Source organism: Strix uralensis, chromosome 15 (genome assembly GCF_047716275.1).
Source record: "Strix uralensis isolate ZFMK-TIS-50842 chromosome 15, bStrUra1, whole genome shotgun sequence".
Classification (NCBI taxonomy): domain Eukaryota; kingdom Metazoa; phylum Chordata; class Aves; order Strigiformes; family Strigidae; genus Strix; species Strix uralensis.
In genome coordinates this window covers 302,433-321,945 of record NC_133986.1, presented here as the reverse complement: position 1 = coordinate 321,945, position 19,513 = coordinate 302,433, and the positions used below count along the sequence as shown (strand labels likewise).

Genomic DNA, 19,513 nt, shown 5'->3' with positions numbered 1-19,513 from the left:
TTGTGCAGCAATACCTGTACTGATGTTACACTCTGAAAATGAGTGATGCAAGAACACATAATTATCACAAGTAGATCAAATTTATTTACGCTATAGGTGAAGAAAGGCTTAAGTTTGTTGATTCCCCCACCAATTGATATTTATGACTGTTTAGAAGTATGCTTTAAGAGATATCTCATTTAGTGTAGATTAACATTAAAATGCTGCAACAAAACCATGAGATATTCTCTCACAAACCAGTCAGGACTATCATACAAAGTAAAAACTTAAAGGTATTCCAGTCTATCAGTTTTTACTGATGGAAACTGCGTAATTCAGAGAACAGTTACCTAAACCAAGCCTCTGATTTTCACTGTCGTATACGGATAGCACTGAGACCTCTTACAAATACAGACATTTAGCAGTTTTCATTTGCTAAATGCAAAGTTAAATTTTATGATAGTCCATTCAATTCACATACAGCTTCTCTGGTAGTCACCTGCAACTCTTTAATAGGGCAATGTAAAAGCCTCCACAATAGACTAATCTATTAAGCCTTTATTAATTTTACTGTACCTCTCTTCTTTATATGAGGCAGAATACAAATGCATAAAAATTTTGCATCCAGGCCACAGAACATGCTGTTACTGTGTTCCCTAGAGTATTCCAATTCCTCCCACTGTTTTCTTCCCAACTTCTAAATAAGCAGTTCTCTTCCCCTTCTCAGCAATTCATGAGTTTTCCTCCTTACCTCAGACCCAGGTCTTTCTTCACATTGTTTCATCTAGTACTTCATCTTCACAGTCATGGGTTCCACTTCCAGTCTTGCCAGGGCTTCGTCTTTCCAACATGCAGTACCATTTCTGAAGCTGTAGAGGACAGACTGCTATGGATAGTAGCACACAGACTGTGGTCCTTCTATCGTAACTATCAGCGAGTATGTTACCTCACTGCCACTCTTGTGAGAGGGAGCCACAAGCGTTATGCAGCAGCAGGAAGCAGATCAAAGTGGGACTTGCCATAGTACATTCCTGACTCAGTGTTTTATTTCCACAACTATGGAGTTAAGTAAGTGTTAGACAATATTAAACAAAACTTTAACTTTAATATTCAAATTTAACACTAGTAAGAACAACTAGAGCACAAATGGGAAACACTGTTTAAACTAAAATTAATGAAGAGACAAGCCAGTAATTAGAACAGTTCTATTTTTTAGCAACATCTGTCATTCTAGGTCCAACATCAGTACAGGTTCTGACAGTCACATTCTGTTCATTTTGGAACTTAAAACTGAATAGTTAAGGTTTGTCTGTTGGCATCTCAGACTGCAGTTTTCAGAATAATATACTATAAGCACAATCAAACTTATGTACATAAACAATGAAGAACAACCTGAACACTTACACTAAACAATTATTTACAAGTACTTCAACATAAAAAAAAAATATACAAAAAGCCTCAAGAATGGACAAATGAAGAATACCAACACTTAGAGAACCTTATTAGAAAGAATTACAAAACATCAACAGCCAAAACATTAAACAACTGCACTACACTAATAGAGTCCAAATATTAAATTGGTGCATTATTTCACAATGCACTAGCTTTGAGAGAAAAATGCTGCCTTCACTAAAATGCAGCTTAGATTTTTTTCACGTAATTGTTTTAACAAGAAGCCTATTAACACAATAATGATTGTTTTAATGCTACAGTTTACAGCGAGGACAACAAACTAAAAATAGCAGCAGTTCCACATGGCACTTGATTCCACAGGTTTCTAAGCTGTGGTTTATACAATGCCTACAAAGTGCTCCCAGTTGAATATACAAATAAAATTCACAATAGAAGTCTACCTGACATCAGGTACATTGAGTGTAGGTGGCCTTAAAGCCTGTCTTTCAAAATTTCTTCCCCTCTGCTCCAAAAAAATCAGTAACTATCAAAGCAAGGCCTCATCCCTCCCTCTTAAAGATCATTAGGGGTATTACTTCTTATTACAATGCCATAACACTACAAAGCAGCACACCACTATAGTGGTTAACCCTGGGAAGATGTAACATCTAACAGTGTTAACTGAAAGGCTTATGGATCCTCGATAGACAACATAGTAACAGAGCCCATTAACTCAAATGGTTAATACAGCTCATCAGCTGTATTATACAAGTAAAAACCCAGAAGCAATTCCCGTAAAACTAGTGACACTGATCAAAGACAGGACAAGAAACCAGGAATTGAGTGCTTCCTTCAATTCCTTAGGCTTCAGTCCAGCAGAGATGCTATAGCCATCCTCAGTAGTTCTTTTAGACTTCATAGTTAGTATATAGTAAGACTAACTGAGCGGTTCATTTTCTTTCCAATGAGTCGAGATGGTCTATTTTGTGTTGTAGATCTAGTTGTCATTCTGTCAGTGAACAGTGCTCGCTCCTCAGCTGCGGCCTTTGCCATCTGTGCCTTCTTCAGCTCTCTGCAAGACATTGACTCAGTCACACTTACGCAACAGTATCAATAAGGACTACAGGCATATCACAGCAAGAGCATGTCAAATTAATTATAGCAGTTCAGAATTCAGCATGACCTAAATTGACAGCAAGTCTTAAGACCATTATCAATCACATGCACCTGTTTACAACCCAGAGAACAGAAGTGGGATGTTCATTACTTGTCTAGATGTTCTTTCTTTTGAACAAGGGAATGAAATGTCAAATCCACACAACTTACACCAGATTTTGAAATTCAGCCTTCTATAAGTAGCTCAACACTTCAATTACAAGAACACGGCAGGATGCTGTTTACTTTCTAGTACAAGCCATATGATAAATCACTGATGAACTAATTACTGAGGTTTGCCCAAATGAAGCATTCGGCCACAACTGAACTTCCATGGAAGATTCAAACGGGAACACACTTAGATGGACACAGATGAATATAACTGGTAACAGACAACTCCAGAAGCATCCTTTTCCTTTTGCATACCCACATCAAAAGCTTATTGTAGAATGGTTTGGGTTGGAAGGGACCTTAAACATCATCTAATGCCATCCCCCTGCCATGGGCAGGGACACCTTCCACTAGCCCAGGTTGCCCAAAGCCCCGTCCAACCTGGCCTTAAACCCTTCCAGGGAGGGGGCAGTCACAGCTTCTCTGGGCAACCTGTGCCAGGGCCTCCCCACCCTCACAGGGAAGAATTTCTTTCTTACATCTAGTCTAAATCTACCCTCTTTCGGTTTAAAACTGTTACCCCACGTCCTATCCCTACATTCCCTGATACAGAGTCCCCCGCAGCTTTCCTGTAGCCCCTTTAAGTCCTGGGAGGCTGCTCTAAGGTCTCCCTGGAGCCTTCTCTTCTCCAGCTGAACACCCCCAACTTGCTCAGCCTGTCCTCACAGGAGAGGTGCTCCAGCCCCCTGATCATCTTTGTGGCCTCCTCTGGCCCCACTCAAGCAGGTCCGTGTCCTTCTGATGTTGGTGCCCCCAGAGCTGGACACAAGTCTCCAGGTGGGGTCTCACAAGAGTGGAGTAGAGGGGCAGAATCCCCTTCCTCGACCTGCTGGCCACACTTCTCTTGATGCAGCCCAGGACACGGTTTGCTTTCTGGGCTGAGAGCGCACACTGCTGGCTCATTGTTTTCCATCCACTGATACTCCCAAGTCGTTCTCCGCAGGACTGCTCTCCAGCCACTCACCACCCAGCCTCTATTTGTGCTTGGGATTGCCCCAACCCATGTGCAGGACCTTGCACTTGGCCTTGTTGAACTCCATGAGGTTTGCAGTGGCCCACCTCTCCAGCCTGTCCAGGTCCCTCTGGATGGAACATCCCTTCCATCCGGCCAGTCGACCACACCACACAGCTCAACCACCTAAGTTTTTTTGCCTAAAAAAATTTGAGCCCAAAACTGCGAGGCTGAGTCACTGAAGGTAGCACAGGCCATTGTCCCCATGCAACATTCTGTCAACTATTCTGTTTCAGAGAATTACCAATACTCAGTCTGAAGACAAAGTGAAATAAAACTCAGGATAAAACTATGAAATAGTCTGACTAAAGAGCAAGGTTATCTTTATTAAGGGTATCCCCACACACCCCTTTCCTCTTTCCTTAAATGCTGACACATGGCTAAGTGTAAGGATTCCCCCCATACTCTTTCATTTTTCCTATCCCAAACTATCTCTCAAAGAATTTTCTCTGCCCTAAAAACTAGTACTTGTAATCTCACTGCACATCTGGACTCCAAAGGAAGCTCAACTTTTACAAGCTTGCTGCATATTGGTGTAGGTGTAGTTAAAGTAACATGTTTTAGTTTAATAAGCTACTCCCATTTTTCTAAGCCGAAGTATTATTCTTTTACACTCATGCCCCATGTAATACTGTCCTGGTTTAACCAGGATAGGGTTAAGTTTCCCCAGCAGTGGGGGGGGGAGCTCTAGCCGAGTTATTCAGATACCATGCGGAAGTCACATCCTGGCAGGTCACATTTTCCTGGCGCGGAGCTCGGTGCACTCGTGGTTTTGTACATCGTGCTTCAAACTGCTGTATTTGGTAGCTATTTTGCTCTGTTCATTGCTATCACTATTACTGTTATTGTTTTTGTTGTTGTTGGTTGTGTTGCTATTGCACTGTTGTATTAAACCTTTCCTTATTTCAGTCTTGGGGCTTTGTATTTCACTCCCTTTGTGGGGGAGGGGCAGCGGCAGCGTGGTCTCAGACCCCGGCAGAGGCTAAACCACCACAAATACTCCCCATATTCTCACTGTGTCAGTGCACTGTAAGAGAATGCAATCGATTTTTAGTCATCTTCCCTAAAGACTGAATGTCAGTCACAAATGCACACACGTTTGCACACCCACTCACCACACCATTACCAGGAAATTAAGTTTTACAATATACTTCCATTCTTCCCTAGAAGTCTAATCTTGAATTCTTCCTTCCTCTGAAGAAGAGAACACCGTGGAAAAGCTGAGCTTCCTTACAGGGATTCCTTTCCCTGATAACTTACATACACAAGTGGTATCTTAAATGGGTCAAACGCAGGAGCATTTAAAAAAAAAAACAAAACACCAAAATAAACCAAAAATACCTACCTGAATTATTTTATGGAAGACTATACCACACAACATTAAAAATTACTCTGGATAAGTGTTCTTATTAAATCAGTATTGGATTTACAGTTATTTAATAAGGATGTACCCTACTTGTTGTCAGGCCAGAAGTAGTCTTCAGAAACATTAGCTTTGCCAACTTCCCCTTTCATGTGATGCAAAAATATGTTGTCTTTATATAAGCAAGTTACCTCAGGAAATCTGTCCTTGAATAACCTGCCCAAACTGTCAAATTATTCTTTCTGCAGTCAGTGTAATTCATAAGAGGATTAAAAAGACAACCATCTAAAATGGCAAGTCTGGGTACATTCAGACTGCAGCAATGGCAAGATAAGCAGATAGCAACAGAGAGAATCCAAACGCAAAGTTAACGTATTAATTAAAAACAAGCCAGTCAGAAAGTAATCGGTGTTCTATATTCCCTCATAAAAGCCTGACTATTATGCATAACACATGCAACATTAACTGCAGTGAAAGATTCAGATGATTGCCTCTTAACTTACTCTTTCTCTGAAACTTAAGAAATCAGGCTTTCCTAGAGGGAATCTCTTCTTCAAAGCTTTAATTCAGAGTTGAGTGTTTGAGCAAGGGGAAGGACAAGATGACCTCCTGATACAAGTAGTCCTCTGGTAACCTAACACCACCGCTGTGTACAAGTCAAATTAGTCCAAAAACATTCCTGATGTGCCATTTCATTTAAGTTTGAAACAGCTCTTTTAAGTCACATTTCCTAACATGTTTCAATGTACAGGAAAACACAAACTCAAATAATATAGATGTAAATTACACTACATATGTCTCAAAAGTATGCATTATGCTCGAAAGATTTTTTTTTAAAACTTTAATGTTTTGTATGCATTGAATACTAATAGAGTAACTGAGATTTCCTTAAGAGTGTTCAAGAAGTTCCTTCTTGAGAAGGAGAAATTTCCTTTTAAAGTTACCAAACCGCCTTTGTACTCTCAGGTATGTACATGCATACAGATTTGTGGACCTCATGCAAAAACAAGGACAGTCCTGTTTTATCATCACTCTACTATCATATGAAAACCCATTAGAAATTATGTTGTATTTAAGGACCCCAAGGAACTACTTACTTCTGCAAGAGTGAGTTTTTGAATTTTTCAGCGTTCAGTTCTATCCGGAGCTGCTCTGCACTCTTTTTTGCAGCAGAGAGAAGCACTGAATGCTTGACTAGTGCCACAGCTGAAGGCCTTTTCTCTGGATCAGGATTAATCATAACCTTAGAAAAAAGAAAAATAAGGCATTCTAGTTAAGGCCAGCAATACAGTAAATTACACTAATCAGTGAGCCACTAGTACAAGAGTTCTTACTTTTAGTAAGTCTAGTAATTCTTGAGAAAGCACTTGTGGTATTCTAGGTAGTTTTCCTTGTCGAATTTCATGCCATTGGTCCCCATTAGTTGGAAGTGGTTCAGCCCCAGCAGCACAGACAACAGTCAGAGCAAGAGCAAAAATATCTGCTTTTGGCAAATGAGTGTAGTTCTTGGGAGGAAAAAAAAAAAAAAAATTACTACACATACCATCCAGTGTAAGAACAAATCTAACAGCTAAACTATTCAACACTGAACACAGCCAAAATATTACATTCCCCTTTAAGTACTACCAGTGTTCAAGGGGATACCATTTAGAAAGTTTTTCCATCATCAAGAAAGCAGCAGACAGCAACTCATTACTCTAAAGTAAACAGCATACATACCTAACATCACTATTTTCCACAAACAGAACAGTTACCTCTTGTAGGACTTCATTTGCAAGAAAACGACTATCACCTTCCTCCACTTGTGGACTAGATACTCGAGTTACATGACCAAGGTCACCTGCAAAAAGAAAAGAAAGTTATTTTTCAGAAGACAAACAGACAATGCAACTCTTGAGCACCAATGTGCTGCTTCTCACCTATTTTAAATATGACTCTATCAGACAACCAGTCATCGTCATCACCTTCTTCTGAAGTTGTACTTGGGACCGATGTCCTTGATATGAAAATATTACCTGAAAAAGAGCAGAATTGTTAAAAAAAAAAACAACCACCGGCACGTTTCTGTGCAATTTCTACTTAATCTAGTTTCACTACAGTTTGCTTTAGCCACAGAGAAGTTTTAGTTGTATACATACCCAGTTTGTAGAGCAAGAAACTACAACTTAGTCGCTCTGGCCCCTCTGCTGGGAGGGAAGCCAAGTGTTATGCAAGGAGAGTCAATTACACAAAAAGGACCCAAGATAAACTCAACAACGGTTTAAGTTTGCTAGCCAGTTTTATAACTGACATCTTTGTACTGCCATTTAGAACTTCAGTGAAGAATTCGCAGTTAGTAAGGTGTGGCTAACTGCTCATTTTTCTACAGAAGATTAAACGAACTGAGAAAGTTGTCAATAGAGAGAGTAAAGCAGTTTACAAACTTACTAGGTTTGATATCCATGTGTACCAGTGACATTGAGTGAATGTACTTTAAGCCTCGAGCTACCTGAAGTAGCAAGTCCTTCAGTTCTGGTTCAGTAAAATAACGCATATTCCTGTAATTTTCACTTATGGCATCTGCTAAACTGCCGCCTAAAACAACATTAATTAAAACAACTAATTATTTTACATCAAACAGTTGACAAAGTAATGACACTTGCTTCCAAAAGTTAGTACAACTGGCTTCCACAATTAACAGTGAATATATTGCCAAGAACTTGCTGATGATATATAGGAAGTGTAAAATCTAGTACTGTATCTCTTCTTTATAGCCACATAATACAGTAATATTATTTTTCTGCAGCTGTAGCTGCTGTGCAAATTAACAGCATACCTACACAATGGAGAAGACCACTGACTCTCTTCCAGGTCTCTGGCAGGGTATCAACCATAGCAAAAAGCTTCAGAAATCAAGTCCACCTCCCTTTTTAAAGGAAACTCTGGTAATTTTCTCTATTCCAGCTTGTATTATTGTACAGAAAAAAAATAGTTTTGCTCCTCGCAATTGCCTCACTGTACTTCCAATATTCTTGAACACTTAAGACTCTGTCTGCTATTTTGTAGTTTTTGCTTCTGATATGCCTTTTCCAACAGAATGGAACATCAGACACATTTGAGACAACGATGGTATGAGCTATGTGTAGGGCAATCAATTCCTAACTAGTGCTAGGTATTTGTAGATACCTGTGTATCTTCAGAAATTAGTTTTTTTGAAAACAAGTTCAAAACAAGAGATAAACTTTACTTACCATTGCAATATTCATTCTGTATAAGCATATGATCATCTTCTGCCCACGCAGAGTAGTATCTTACTACATGAGAATGCTGTCCCAGAACTGCATGTGCATACACCTCTCTTAAAGCATTTTGCCTGTTACAGTCACAGAAAAATAACAGCACACAAGAATATTATGAGGTGAAATTAGTCCAATTTCAGCTTGATAGAAACACTTATCATAACATCATGTCCCTCTGCCAGCTCAGGTTTCTAATTAAAATCTTCATATTCAGCTCTGTGACACCTCAAGATGGATTCGTATTTATATCCAAACAGCCAGAATAGTTTACATAATATTAAAAGACTAAGCATATAGAACATCAAAAACCAGGTTTTGTTGCAGATAATTTTTGAGGGAGCTGCCACTTCCATTACATACTTTTCAACCAGCAGCAGCAAGCTTTGAGAAGCATCACTGAAATTTTAGGAAAAAAACTAATGACTATCATAGGCCAGGAGTAGGACCGAACTCAAAATTCCTAACTTCTTTTGTGTAAGTCTGAAATGTAATTTTGAGCAACTCAAACTTGTGGGGTTTTACACTGTAACTATTAGAACAGTGAGGGGAAAAGTAACGAATCACCAGCTCATTCACAAATGCCAAAAAATATCCCCAAACTGACTTAACTAATCTGCATGTCATTCAAGTTGACAAAGATGAAGACCTAGCTGGGAATATTACTTTCCTTTCACACGTCAAAGGATCATCACTGCAGTTTATTCATATAGTCCCTCCTGCCATTAATGCAAGTAAGCATTATTCTTACTTTCTAGATGAGAACAACCTGTTCCCACACAGAATACTGGAACAAACGTCTGCTAGGAGAAAGGCCAAGTAGCCTTTCCTCCCCAGTACTACACAGTATTCAGGAAAAAAACTGAAAAAGTGAAGCGACTTCAAAATTGTACCTGTTTTACATTTAATTCATGTATATTTATTATACTTTTATCTTAAATGCCTTCTCTAGACATCAATACAAAGAGACATGGGAGGAAAAGGCACCAAGAGGTGACTTAACTTTTAACAGCAGGAAATACTCACTCATCCACTGAGCCAGCTAAGGGTTTCTTGGATCGCTTTATTGCATAAATACAGCCATCAAGCCTCTTCACACATTTAAACACAGAACCGAATTCACCAGATCCAATCTTCTCCAACTCATGAAATTCAGTTGCATACCGCGACTTCATATTACTTTCCGTTATTGTTATCCTCTGCAAAAATTAAAACGAAAAATACTTAGATCTGCAGATTCACAAACTGCCAAACTTAGTATCAAGTTCTAAAAATTAATTACCTTAGCAGGTCTGATGGTTTCATCTTCAGGCTCTCCATCACTTGCTTCCATGTCCTCTCCGCAAGAGCTGAAATTCACGCCAGTTACTTTTGCATAAGTAATACGGCTTAAGTAAACTTAAAACTGAAATCTAGCAGCTGTTGATTTTTCTGAGATCCAATTGTCCCATTTTTCCTAAGCTTAGCTAAACTAATTGGACGCTAGACATCTGTAAACACAAACTCACAAAATAAAATAAAGGTACCATGCTAATACCTGTCATTTCTTTCATGTTTCATACTAGTATTTAATGTGTTTTTCCTTCCTCAAGAAAAGACTGTGTGTATAGCTCATTCAGTCAGGTAAAAAGACTGCAGGACACAGCCTAGTCTATCCTCTCTATATACTAATCAAAAGATCTAGTCCTAAATGGTTATTTCATAATATCATGCATCTCAAAAAACAGATATTTTAAGAGCTGTATTATGCATCACTAACAGATTTGCAAGGAAAAATACTTTCACAAAAGCAATTTGTAACAAAACTTTTTCTAAAGATAAGCTTAACAAAGGAAAGTAGAGGTTACTCACTCATTCCAGTGCGTTCTCTTCCTCCTACGACATTTTCCTTCAGAGCTGTGAAGGAACATGGAATCGGGCGTGAAGGGATTGATGTTCACATGAGGTGTTTGTCTAATATCTTCTTCTTGCTTCTCCAATTTCCCAACATTCATAAATAGAGAGCCCCCTCGAAGTTTGACTGAGCTGGAGCCTATTCCTTGTGCTTTAGAAAGCAAACTCTGTATTTATTTAAAAAAAAAAAAAAAATTTATAGCCTCAATATTGCTTCAGACATAAACAATCACGTCATGCTTGAAAGCCATCATTACAGTATTGTCTAACCAAAGTTAGCGTGAGTTGTTTAAATACCTGCATTGCCATCAGAAAGAATTCCAGAGAAACTATTAGGCTTCACACTCCACACAAAAACAGTTAAAGGAAACATTGAATATTAACGTAATTTTTAAAAGACAGGAAAGATTATGAGAGCAGTGTTCTTCTGTCTTTAATCGTGTCATAACCTAAATTTCTTGGACATTTCTTTGTCCATGAAAGGAATGCAGATGAAACTCGTGGACATATCCTGTGCTATATTACCATGATTTTCACACACAAGATATGGAAGTTAGATCAGACATAGGAAATTATCTTTCGTGACTAAAGATTTAGGTGGCAAGCTAAAAAAATAAACTAATAAAAGATTTAGTACTGATGCACAGATGCCTCTTCATGAGCCTGCAAAAAATTGCTTCAGAACTGACAGCACTGTTGCACTGTCAGTTCAAAATCCAAAACAGATGTTTTGGGTGGTAATTTGTCAGACCAGGCATTTTCCAAGTACACGATGAAACCTCTCCCAGTTAGGTAGGGAAGTTTGCACCTGAGTTTCCTACACCCTGGTGAGGATGCCAATCACTGACCTACTAGATCACAAAGAGAAATACTGCCTTATCCTAGCAACACCTTTCACAATAAATTGACCTAACTGAAGCCTAAATCACTATAGGGAAGAAGGCTCAGTACTTGGGAATCTCAACTACACTCCCCAAATCTGGACTAGATGAAGACCAAAGACCTTTAAATCACTGTGCATCTAAACACACATTTTGGTACTGCCACTGGATACCTTAAAACCAACCAATTCCTTCAGATTCAAAAACAACCTCTCCAAGATAACCCATGTGGAATTCAGGCACCAAATTTAAGAATCCCACTGAACCACAGCGTTAAGATGTTGATTTCAGCGTCACAAGCCACAAGACTCTTGCATCTCTAAAGCGTCTGCTCCTCACTCACTACAAGACCATGACCAATTTTAGTATTTCCAAACATGTACCACTGATTTCTACCAGTGAAACCTCATTTGAGATGGAAGCTGTAGGACACCAATTAACAAGGTTGCCTTCCTCGCCTCTCAAACCAGTTGTTTTCAATCTATAGTCTATAGATCCCTGGGAGATTATCCCCGGGGATTATCCATGGATTACTTCTAAAGGACTATATGAAAAGTAATGAAGAAAGCAAGCCTATCACCACTAGATTTAAATTCACTATACAGTGTTTTACCTGAGTGTCAATTTCAAAAGTTGAAATGCCTTCCAAAAGTCTGTCATTGACTCAGTTAAGAGCTACATACCCGTTTAAACTTTGAAATCCACCAACTGAACAGCATCGACTACTCAAATAGCCTTTTACATTTGTTGCAGGAGAGAGGGCCCTGGCCGTGCGTCGGCATCGGGCACACAGACATACCAGCTCGCTGACAGACCCGCTGGGGCAAGCTCCAATTCAAGCTTTAACTTTCTGGTTGTAAAGGTACAAATGCCACACGACACTAAAATATTTATTTTAAGAGTTTAATATTCTAGTTTCAGCTTTAAAAAAAATATTGTCCACAAAATATAGCAAAACCAAGGTACTTATATATTTATAAGTGTTTTAACTTTTTTATACATTTTTATATAGACATATATTTTATACATATAACGGGGGACAGTTCCACGCCCCCAGCCACCCTACGGGACAAAACACCCGGCGGGGAAGCCGCGGTTCTACTTTTGCTTCCCCGTCGGCAGACCCGTACGCCGGCAGACCCGTACGCCGGCAGCGGAGCGCAGCGAGCGGCCCGCCCTGGCGCCACGGCCGGGCGGTCTCCCCCCGACCTGAGGGAGCCGCTCGGCGGGGCGGGGCCTCCCCGGCCTTCCCCGCGGCGCCCGCCGCCGCCGCACCCCCCCGCGGCGGGCCCACCGGCGCGCGGAACCGCAGCGTCGCCCCCCGCCGGTTACACAACCGTAACGGACGGGCCGTGGGCAGGTCCCGGCGCCGACGCCAACGTGCCGCTGCGGGCAGGCGGGGTGGCGCAAGGGGCTCGCGGGGTGGGCGGCAACCGCACCGGCACCGCCCGGCCCCGGGCCCCCGCCGCCCCCTAACCCCATCCCAACCGCCGGCCGCGTCGCGGTGCCGCCCGCGGACCCCCGGCGCTCCCCCCCCCCCCCCCCGCCCGCGCTCCCCCGGGGGCGGGCGGGCCGGCCGGCCGCCGAGCACTGCCCGGCCCCGCACCCCCCTCTGCCCTCAGCCCGGGCAGCCCGAGCAGGGGTCCCCGCGGCGCGGCGGAGCGCTCCGGCGCCGGGCCGGGTGCCTCACCTTGGGCGTGTGCGGCGTGTCGAAGAGGCGCAGCTTGCGGAAGGTCTTGTGGGGCGGGGTGCCGGGGTAGTCCGGTAGCGGCGAGCTGGGCTCCTCACTCCGCGCCCGGTAACCGCTCGCCGCCGGGTGCGGCGGGGAGCGCCTGTAGTAGCGGCGGCCCTTATGAGGGGGCGGCGGCGAGGGCGAGCCGGCCATGAAATAGGCTCCGGGCGACTTCACCGGAGAGGAGCCGAAACCCTCCTCCTCCCACGAGTCCCCCTCGACCGGCAGCGGCGCCGCCGTTGGCTCCATCATCTCCTCCTCCTCCTCCAGCAGGGGCGGATCGCCCCGCGCCGGGGTGCGAGCCGCCGAGAGCGGCGAGTCTGCCTCCTGGAAGGCCGAGTCCTCGCCGGTGCTGTTACCGCTGCTGCCGCCTTCCTCTTCCTCGTCCTCCTCCTCCTCCTCGCAGTCGCTGTGGCCGCTCAGGAACAACAGCTTCTGCCGGATCGGGGCGGCCGCCCGTCGGGCCGAGACCCGCCGCGGCGGCGCCGCCTGCTGCAAGCTCAGGAAGCTCATGGTGGCTCGCTGCGAGCCCCGCTCCCGGCCGCGCCGCGCTACGCCCCTGGGTGCGGCGGCGGCTCCGCGCGGCGCTGCCCCGGGCACGGCTCGCCTCGCGCTGTTCGGACTCCGCGGCTTTCCCGCGACCGTTAGTCACGTGGCGCGCACGCCAGCCAATCACGCCCGCCCCCTCGGTTTGAAAACACGGCGGGCGGGGGCGGACCCACACGCGGCCGCGTCACGGGGCGCTTTGGCGCGAACGCCGCGAGCGGAGGGGGGCGGGGCGGAGGGGGGCGGGGCTCGCCACCGGAAACCAGCCCCGAGGCGGCCACACAGACGTGTCCGCCCGCTGAGGCGCGGGACAGGCGCCATCTTAGACCTGGGGCGCGGCCCCGCCCAGCGGCGGCAGCGGAGCCCGGGGGACGGCCGGGCCGGGCCAGGCCGGGCCGGTGCCGTCCGAGGAGCGGGCATTGAATGGGCGGGGATCCCGGGCTGCCCAGCCCGGGCGAGGCCGGCCCCGCGCTGCCCTTGCGGCGGTGCAGCTCCTCGGTTCACAGCTACCGTTTTGTTGGTGAAAGAGTGTGCAAAGATCTCCATTCCATGTGCCCGAAAACAATAACTTCTAGGCCAGTTAAAGACGGCCTTTTTTAGCTAAACCAAAAAATTAACACATTCCAATAACTATTCATGTGATTTTAAATGCGGTCAGGAACACAAGAGCCTCAAATACGGCACCCCATGCTCTTAACAGTAACTCCTACAAGACACTTCTAAACAAATCAAAGTCTCAGCACAACAAATGCGATTTGCAGCAGATGACATCAGACAGGCCATTTCCCTACAGGTGCCACATCTTTGTCTTGCAACTTCATTTTTTATCTTGTACCACCTTGATTAAATGTAACACAACAAACCTGCCAGTCTCTATCCTGTGCCAAAACATCTTAAAATGAACCCCTTGGGTAAAGCAGTTTTTACCCCCTGAAAAAAAGGAGATTTTTCCAGCCACAGGAGCCCCAAACCACATGAAGAAAGCCAGGTGCATATTCCTGTGAGTTTCTCCCTGATTCCCCCAGGGTCTGCGGGCAGGCACACCATCCCCTGGACACGCAGGCAGCACCACGGGTGCGCTTCCCTGAAAGCTGGGGGCACGGGATGCTCAGACCTTGCACACAGCCCTTCTTCTGTCAGCCTGCGCCCTGGGCAACCTCCTCCCCTGAGGACAAAAACCTCATTTGCTGCAAATGGGACACCCCTACAGAGAGCAGCACTGGGAGTCTGCAAGCTTCAGAGATAACTAAAATACCTAAGGCCCAGTCAATAGAAAATAGATGTTTGTACTTAACCCTGTTTCTCGTTTGCCAGTCTCCTGTCTCTGGGCCACTGCTCCCTGATGTCCATAGGCAGAAGCCTCAGAAGCACCTTTGGACGTAGTTCCAGCTCCCGCAGCCACAGTTGGGGTACAGACGTTCCCGCTGCTGAAGGGCAGGTTGTGGTCAACAGTGGGGCTTGGAGGTCCTTCTCTGCTGTCTCCTGAAACAGGACACCTATATCTCCAACAGGTAATTATTTTTAGACAGATTTTCTATTGAAGCCCAAACCAAAAATAACATGTTACTTTTTTACTCCCCTTCTCACACTGGTGCTGTTCACACAACTGACGCTTTTCAAGCCCGTGTGCTTTTGGGATGTAAGAAACACCACAGGGATCCTAGTGTCCCATACTCCACTTCTGCTAGCAATTTCTACTCTTTTAATCTCTTCTGCCTGGAAATACCCATTTATTTGTGGAGAGCTGCCACACAGGGCAGCACAGCTGTCCCCAACGGCTCTTGCCGGTAACCTGCAGGGATTGAACCAGTAGAATGTGGGGACCACTGCCCATGCCACCAGCACTATACAAACGTAAGAGCATTTTAAATTAATTTAGCTAAGTGGACTGGCCATCAGTATAACCGTACTCACACACACTCCTCGTGCCTGCATGGTGAAATGGTTTTGCTCGGAGCTCCATCGCCTTGAGACACATGGATCACTACCATTTTCTTCTGTCAGGCCTACATGGAAACATTTCTGCTTAAATATCACATCTCTCTGTATTTCTCACACTTTCAGTAGCCTGAAAACTTAAGACAGTTTTTGCTTTCAGGACAAACAGTTGTGAGCCACAAGAACACAATTTTTTAGGTTATGGAATCCTCCTGAAAACTAGTTTCAGAAAACTGAAAGTAGCCCACATAACCTATGAAAATGGGATTGGGCAGCATTTACAGAGATACATCTACATTAAGTAAAGTGCTGTAAACACGTTTGGTGTGCAATAATTTAGAATCGCAATAATGTCCCATTAAAAATACTGACTTTTTAAACTGAAATGCACTGTATAGCAAATACTAACTGAAGCATTCAAGTTTTAGAACAGATGATGTAAGAGAAGGCAATTAAAAAAATACAACCTCCATCTCTTTCCCAGTTAATAACCACAGAGGGAGATGCAAAGCAATTCCTAGTGACTCAAAACATCCCAGTCACTAGCTGTGGCTTGCTTCAGTCATATATGAAGTTTTCTTTTCTTTAAAAAAAGATTAAAGAATTTAAACTTTCAGTAAATCCCTCCCCCTGGAACATCAAAGCTGCAGTTTCCTTCCCAAATTCAACCTAAATATAACTGGTGCTGCATTGTTTTCTGGAGTCTACAGACACAGGTATTTAGTGAGGGTAAGTGGCAAACTGAAATTCAGAAGCCCTTCTGTATAGACTTTAACTAATGATTTGCTGATCAGTAAGTGGGACAAAATCAGAGTTTGTAGATAGAGGAGGCATTCCTGAAGACAGATGCAAGAGGAAAGGAAAAAGGAATAGAGAAAGAAAGAAACAGCAGTAACACAATTGTTTTAAAAGAAAGTTTATTTCCAAACAGAGAAAATAAAGGGGAGTACTGAAAAATATGTAGCTATAACAAAATGTGTAGTTGCTATATAAGGACCACACTCATAAGCTCTACATATGTGCTGTTGTGAATTTGCATCAGTTTTTCTTTTGCTGTAATTTGACGGGGCCGTAAATGGTTGTGTTGAAGAGAAGATGATTTTCGCACAGAGTGTGTCAACTCTGCTATCCTGTCCACCACGACACCACTGTAACTAGCGTTAGGAGGCCCATACACAGCCTAACTAAAAAGCACCGCGGAGCCAATTCCCTTAGACATCATTGCAGGAGGAAGAGAGGTGAGCGGGAAGAGCTCTGCAGGCTTCCACTGCACCATACTCTCCAAGCCAAATTCATCCCAAATTCTCTGAAGCTGATTAAATTGCATCTTTGAGCATCTGTAGATCTTGCAAACTAAAGCTCTGATCCTCCAAAAAGAGGTAACAGCATGTAGCCTCATGTCCAGGCAGTGCCTGACTGATATTCCTACAAATGTGAGTGGTTTAAGGGTTTTCAGGATATATTTGCAAAATTGGCTTCTGTTTCTTTTTTAATACTTGCTTTTAAATTAAAAAGTAAGTATATCAGTCTGGTGCACTGAAGACTGTGCTACCAGAAATACTTATCTGGGGCAGCACACCCTCACTAACAAACAGCTGCTTTTAACTAGTTTTCAAGCTCAAGGAAAACCGTTGTTCCCTCTTTTGTGGGTAGCGGGGGAACACAAATAATGATGAATGGGAAAGAAATGGAACAATGGCCAATTTGTCTGTCAGAGGAAACTGCCACAGAAGTGGGTACACTGCCATCTTGTCAGGATTTCCTGCACTTACAAGTTCATCTGCACTCCCCCAAAACCACTTTGATTAAATTAGAAGAGTTCCGCCAAGAACCGGATGAAACCCATTCTACATCAGCCAGCATAGTCATGAAACTATGATGAGTTCATCTTATGAGAAGGGTAAATGGAGTGAAAAAGCAGAAGAGGAGGAAGGTCAAGTTGCTTATATGAAAAACAGAAACACTACAACCACCTGTGCCAAGGCTGTTGCTGGAGAATGGAGAGCAGGGACAGATCTGTGCTATTCTTGGCTTTTCACTTGGGTTTCAGCAGCTACCTAGGGGCCAGCGTGCTTGTCACCGGTGACAGTGATGGTGTTCCAGTGTTCACGCAACACTTGGCATGTACAGGGCTAACGGGTCGCTGTGGTAGTGTGCCAACTGGGAGATGTTGTCTCTGTGCCACTGACAGCTTAAAGGTGAACAGTTTAAAGATTATTTTATCTGAGGTTGTGCTGCTAACAGCTGCTGTTTGCTGGCAACCTCTTTTTCTTCATTACAAGGTCCAGAGTTGAATGGGTTCTCCATCAAAGGTGGACTTTGTGTCCAAAGTCTGTAGTTGATGCCTCCAGTCCTTTTACTCTTTTTAGCCTGTAGTCTGCATGCAGACAGAGCATTTCTCAAGGATGTATTCACCCAGGAAGTGTAAATATTAACAGCAAGAGATTAAGGTGGAGAACAGAATGGGGAATTTGACAGCACCTGGGATGCCTCCCAAAGTAAAGATAGAATTCTGGGCCCAAAATCTGTGAATATAAGGGAAGATCTGAAGATAGCTCAGAAATAAGTCATAATATACAAGGTACATTAAAAAAGCACAGGTTTTGGCAAGCAGTCACATACAATTCAGTATTCATCTGTGACTATGAGAGCTCGTACTCTTAATGGTTTTTAGTGACTCTCTTTTTGCCTGTATGTCTGCATCTTAACACTTGAAATCTCTGCTTACAAAGAAAATGGCAAAAAAATCTGTTCCTGAGAGTTGTATTCAGATCAGAAATTTCCTCCAAAACATCCTAAAAGTTGAAGAGACAGAACAATTGCCATGACTGAAAACAGGTACAATTAGACTGCCCCATTCGTGTGCTGAAGTGAAGTTAAAATGATCAGAATAGAAGTCAAGATTTTGTATCTGCAATTAAAAACCTCAAAAATGTCTAACACACAGAAACTACATAGTCACTACGAATTTACCAGTATCACTAACATTTTTCCTTTTTCTCCTTCAGGGAACAAGCAAAACCATAAAAGAGGTACTCAGCCTTTTTTCAGATTTACTACTACTCATTTTAATAATTTCTTATGCATATCATTTAAGGTAAGACATTTTGCAAACATTTTTTAAAGATGCAAGTAAAAAAGATAAAAGCGTAGTAAGAGTTTCAAGAAGCTCAGCCACCTTCTTCCCACTAACACCATCCTCAGGAACCTACATACATTAAAAAATCTGTCTCTTACTGTCTTGAATATAGCTGTTGAAAAACAAAAAGCAACTATTCCTGTCTGTCCCACAAACCATTCTTGTACATTCTGATTTTTCAGTCATTACAATCTATATTCAAATATGAATTAGTTCTACACCAAAGCAAAAAGCCCACTGGAGATGCAGCTTTGGAACACTGTAATTTCTCCAGGAGCTTTCTACAGCCATGTGGTAGTTTGTTATGCAAGCAGACCTACCTCACTAAGATACCTGCTCAGAAGCCTCTCAGCCAAATACTACAGAATCAAGCAGTAACATGACAGAGAGTCTAAAACTCCTCAGAAAAATAAGTAAAATACAGCAGCCAGTCAACCTAAAGGCTGGTGAGGGATTTAAACAAAGGAAAGGGTAAAATGCTGAGGTTATGACAGTAACATAAGACGCGCTTTTTTTGTTATAGAAAAAATTCCACACAATCACTTGTGCTCTGAAAGTTTAAATGTTTGGCCATTCCTTTGAGTAAAATGCTTCAAATAATCTAAACAGAACAAAAATAATCCATATAAAATCTCTTACTGCTTCAGAACCTGAGATGGATGGCATTTAAGGGGGTCACATTCCCATTAGAGAGAAACACAGACTGTGTAGGACAAAATGCTTGCTTGTTGATACAAGCTCATATGTTTATTGGGATAATTAAAGTCTGCTTTGAATATAACCCTCAGTTGAAAAAGCTTGGTATCACATTCCTGATAGGGTTAGCTGTCAGCCACTTACTGCTAGTGGTGATGGTCTAATTAGACTGTTAGATTTTGCTTTGGCCAAGTGAACTTTACTAGCGGAATGAAAATTAGCATCAAAGTCATGTCAAACTGCTGGCAACACCTAAGCTACATTTTAAAATAAACATAACAAGGAAAAATGCTTGTTTCTATGCCTTATTTAGAGTATAGTTTACTATTTATGACAAAAGA

General features: G+C 43.1%; 1 protein-coding gene across 2 annotated transcripts; it reads right to left on the bottom strand.

The window, feature by feature from the left end:
- Positions 1-1,003: 1,003 nt before the first annotated feature.
- Positions 1,004-13,491, bottom strand: WEE1 (WEE1 G2 checkpoint kinase). Of its 2 annotated transcripts, XM_074884871.1 has the most exons (11): positions 12,812-13,490; positions 10,199-10,407; positions 9,630-9,696; positions 9,374-9,546; positions 8,303-8,424; positions 7,500-7,646; positions 6,992-7,087; positions 6,827-6,912; positions 6,407-6,577; positions 6,170-6,315; positions 1,004-2,443 (listed from the first exon to the last, which is right to left on the bottom strand). In XM_074884871.1, the coding sequence occupies exons 1-11, from the start codon at positions 13,364-13,366 to the stop codon at positions 2,293-2,295; spliced, it is 1,923 nt and encodes a 640-aa protein (XP_074740972.1). In that variant the 5' UTR covers positions 13,367-13,490; the 3' UTR covers positions 1,004-2,292. The 2 variants fall into 2 exon arrangements, with proteins under 2 accessions (XP_074740972.1, XP_074740973.1); XM_074884872.1 differs by lacking the exon at positions 7,500-7,646 and having other exon boundaries at positions 12,812-13,491.
- Positions 13,492-19,513: the final 6,022 nt, after the last annotated feature.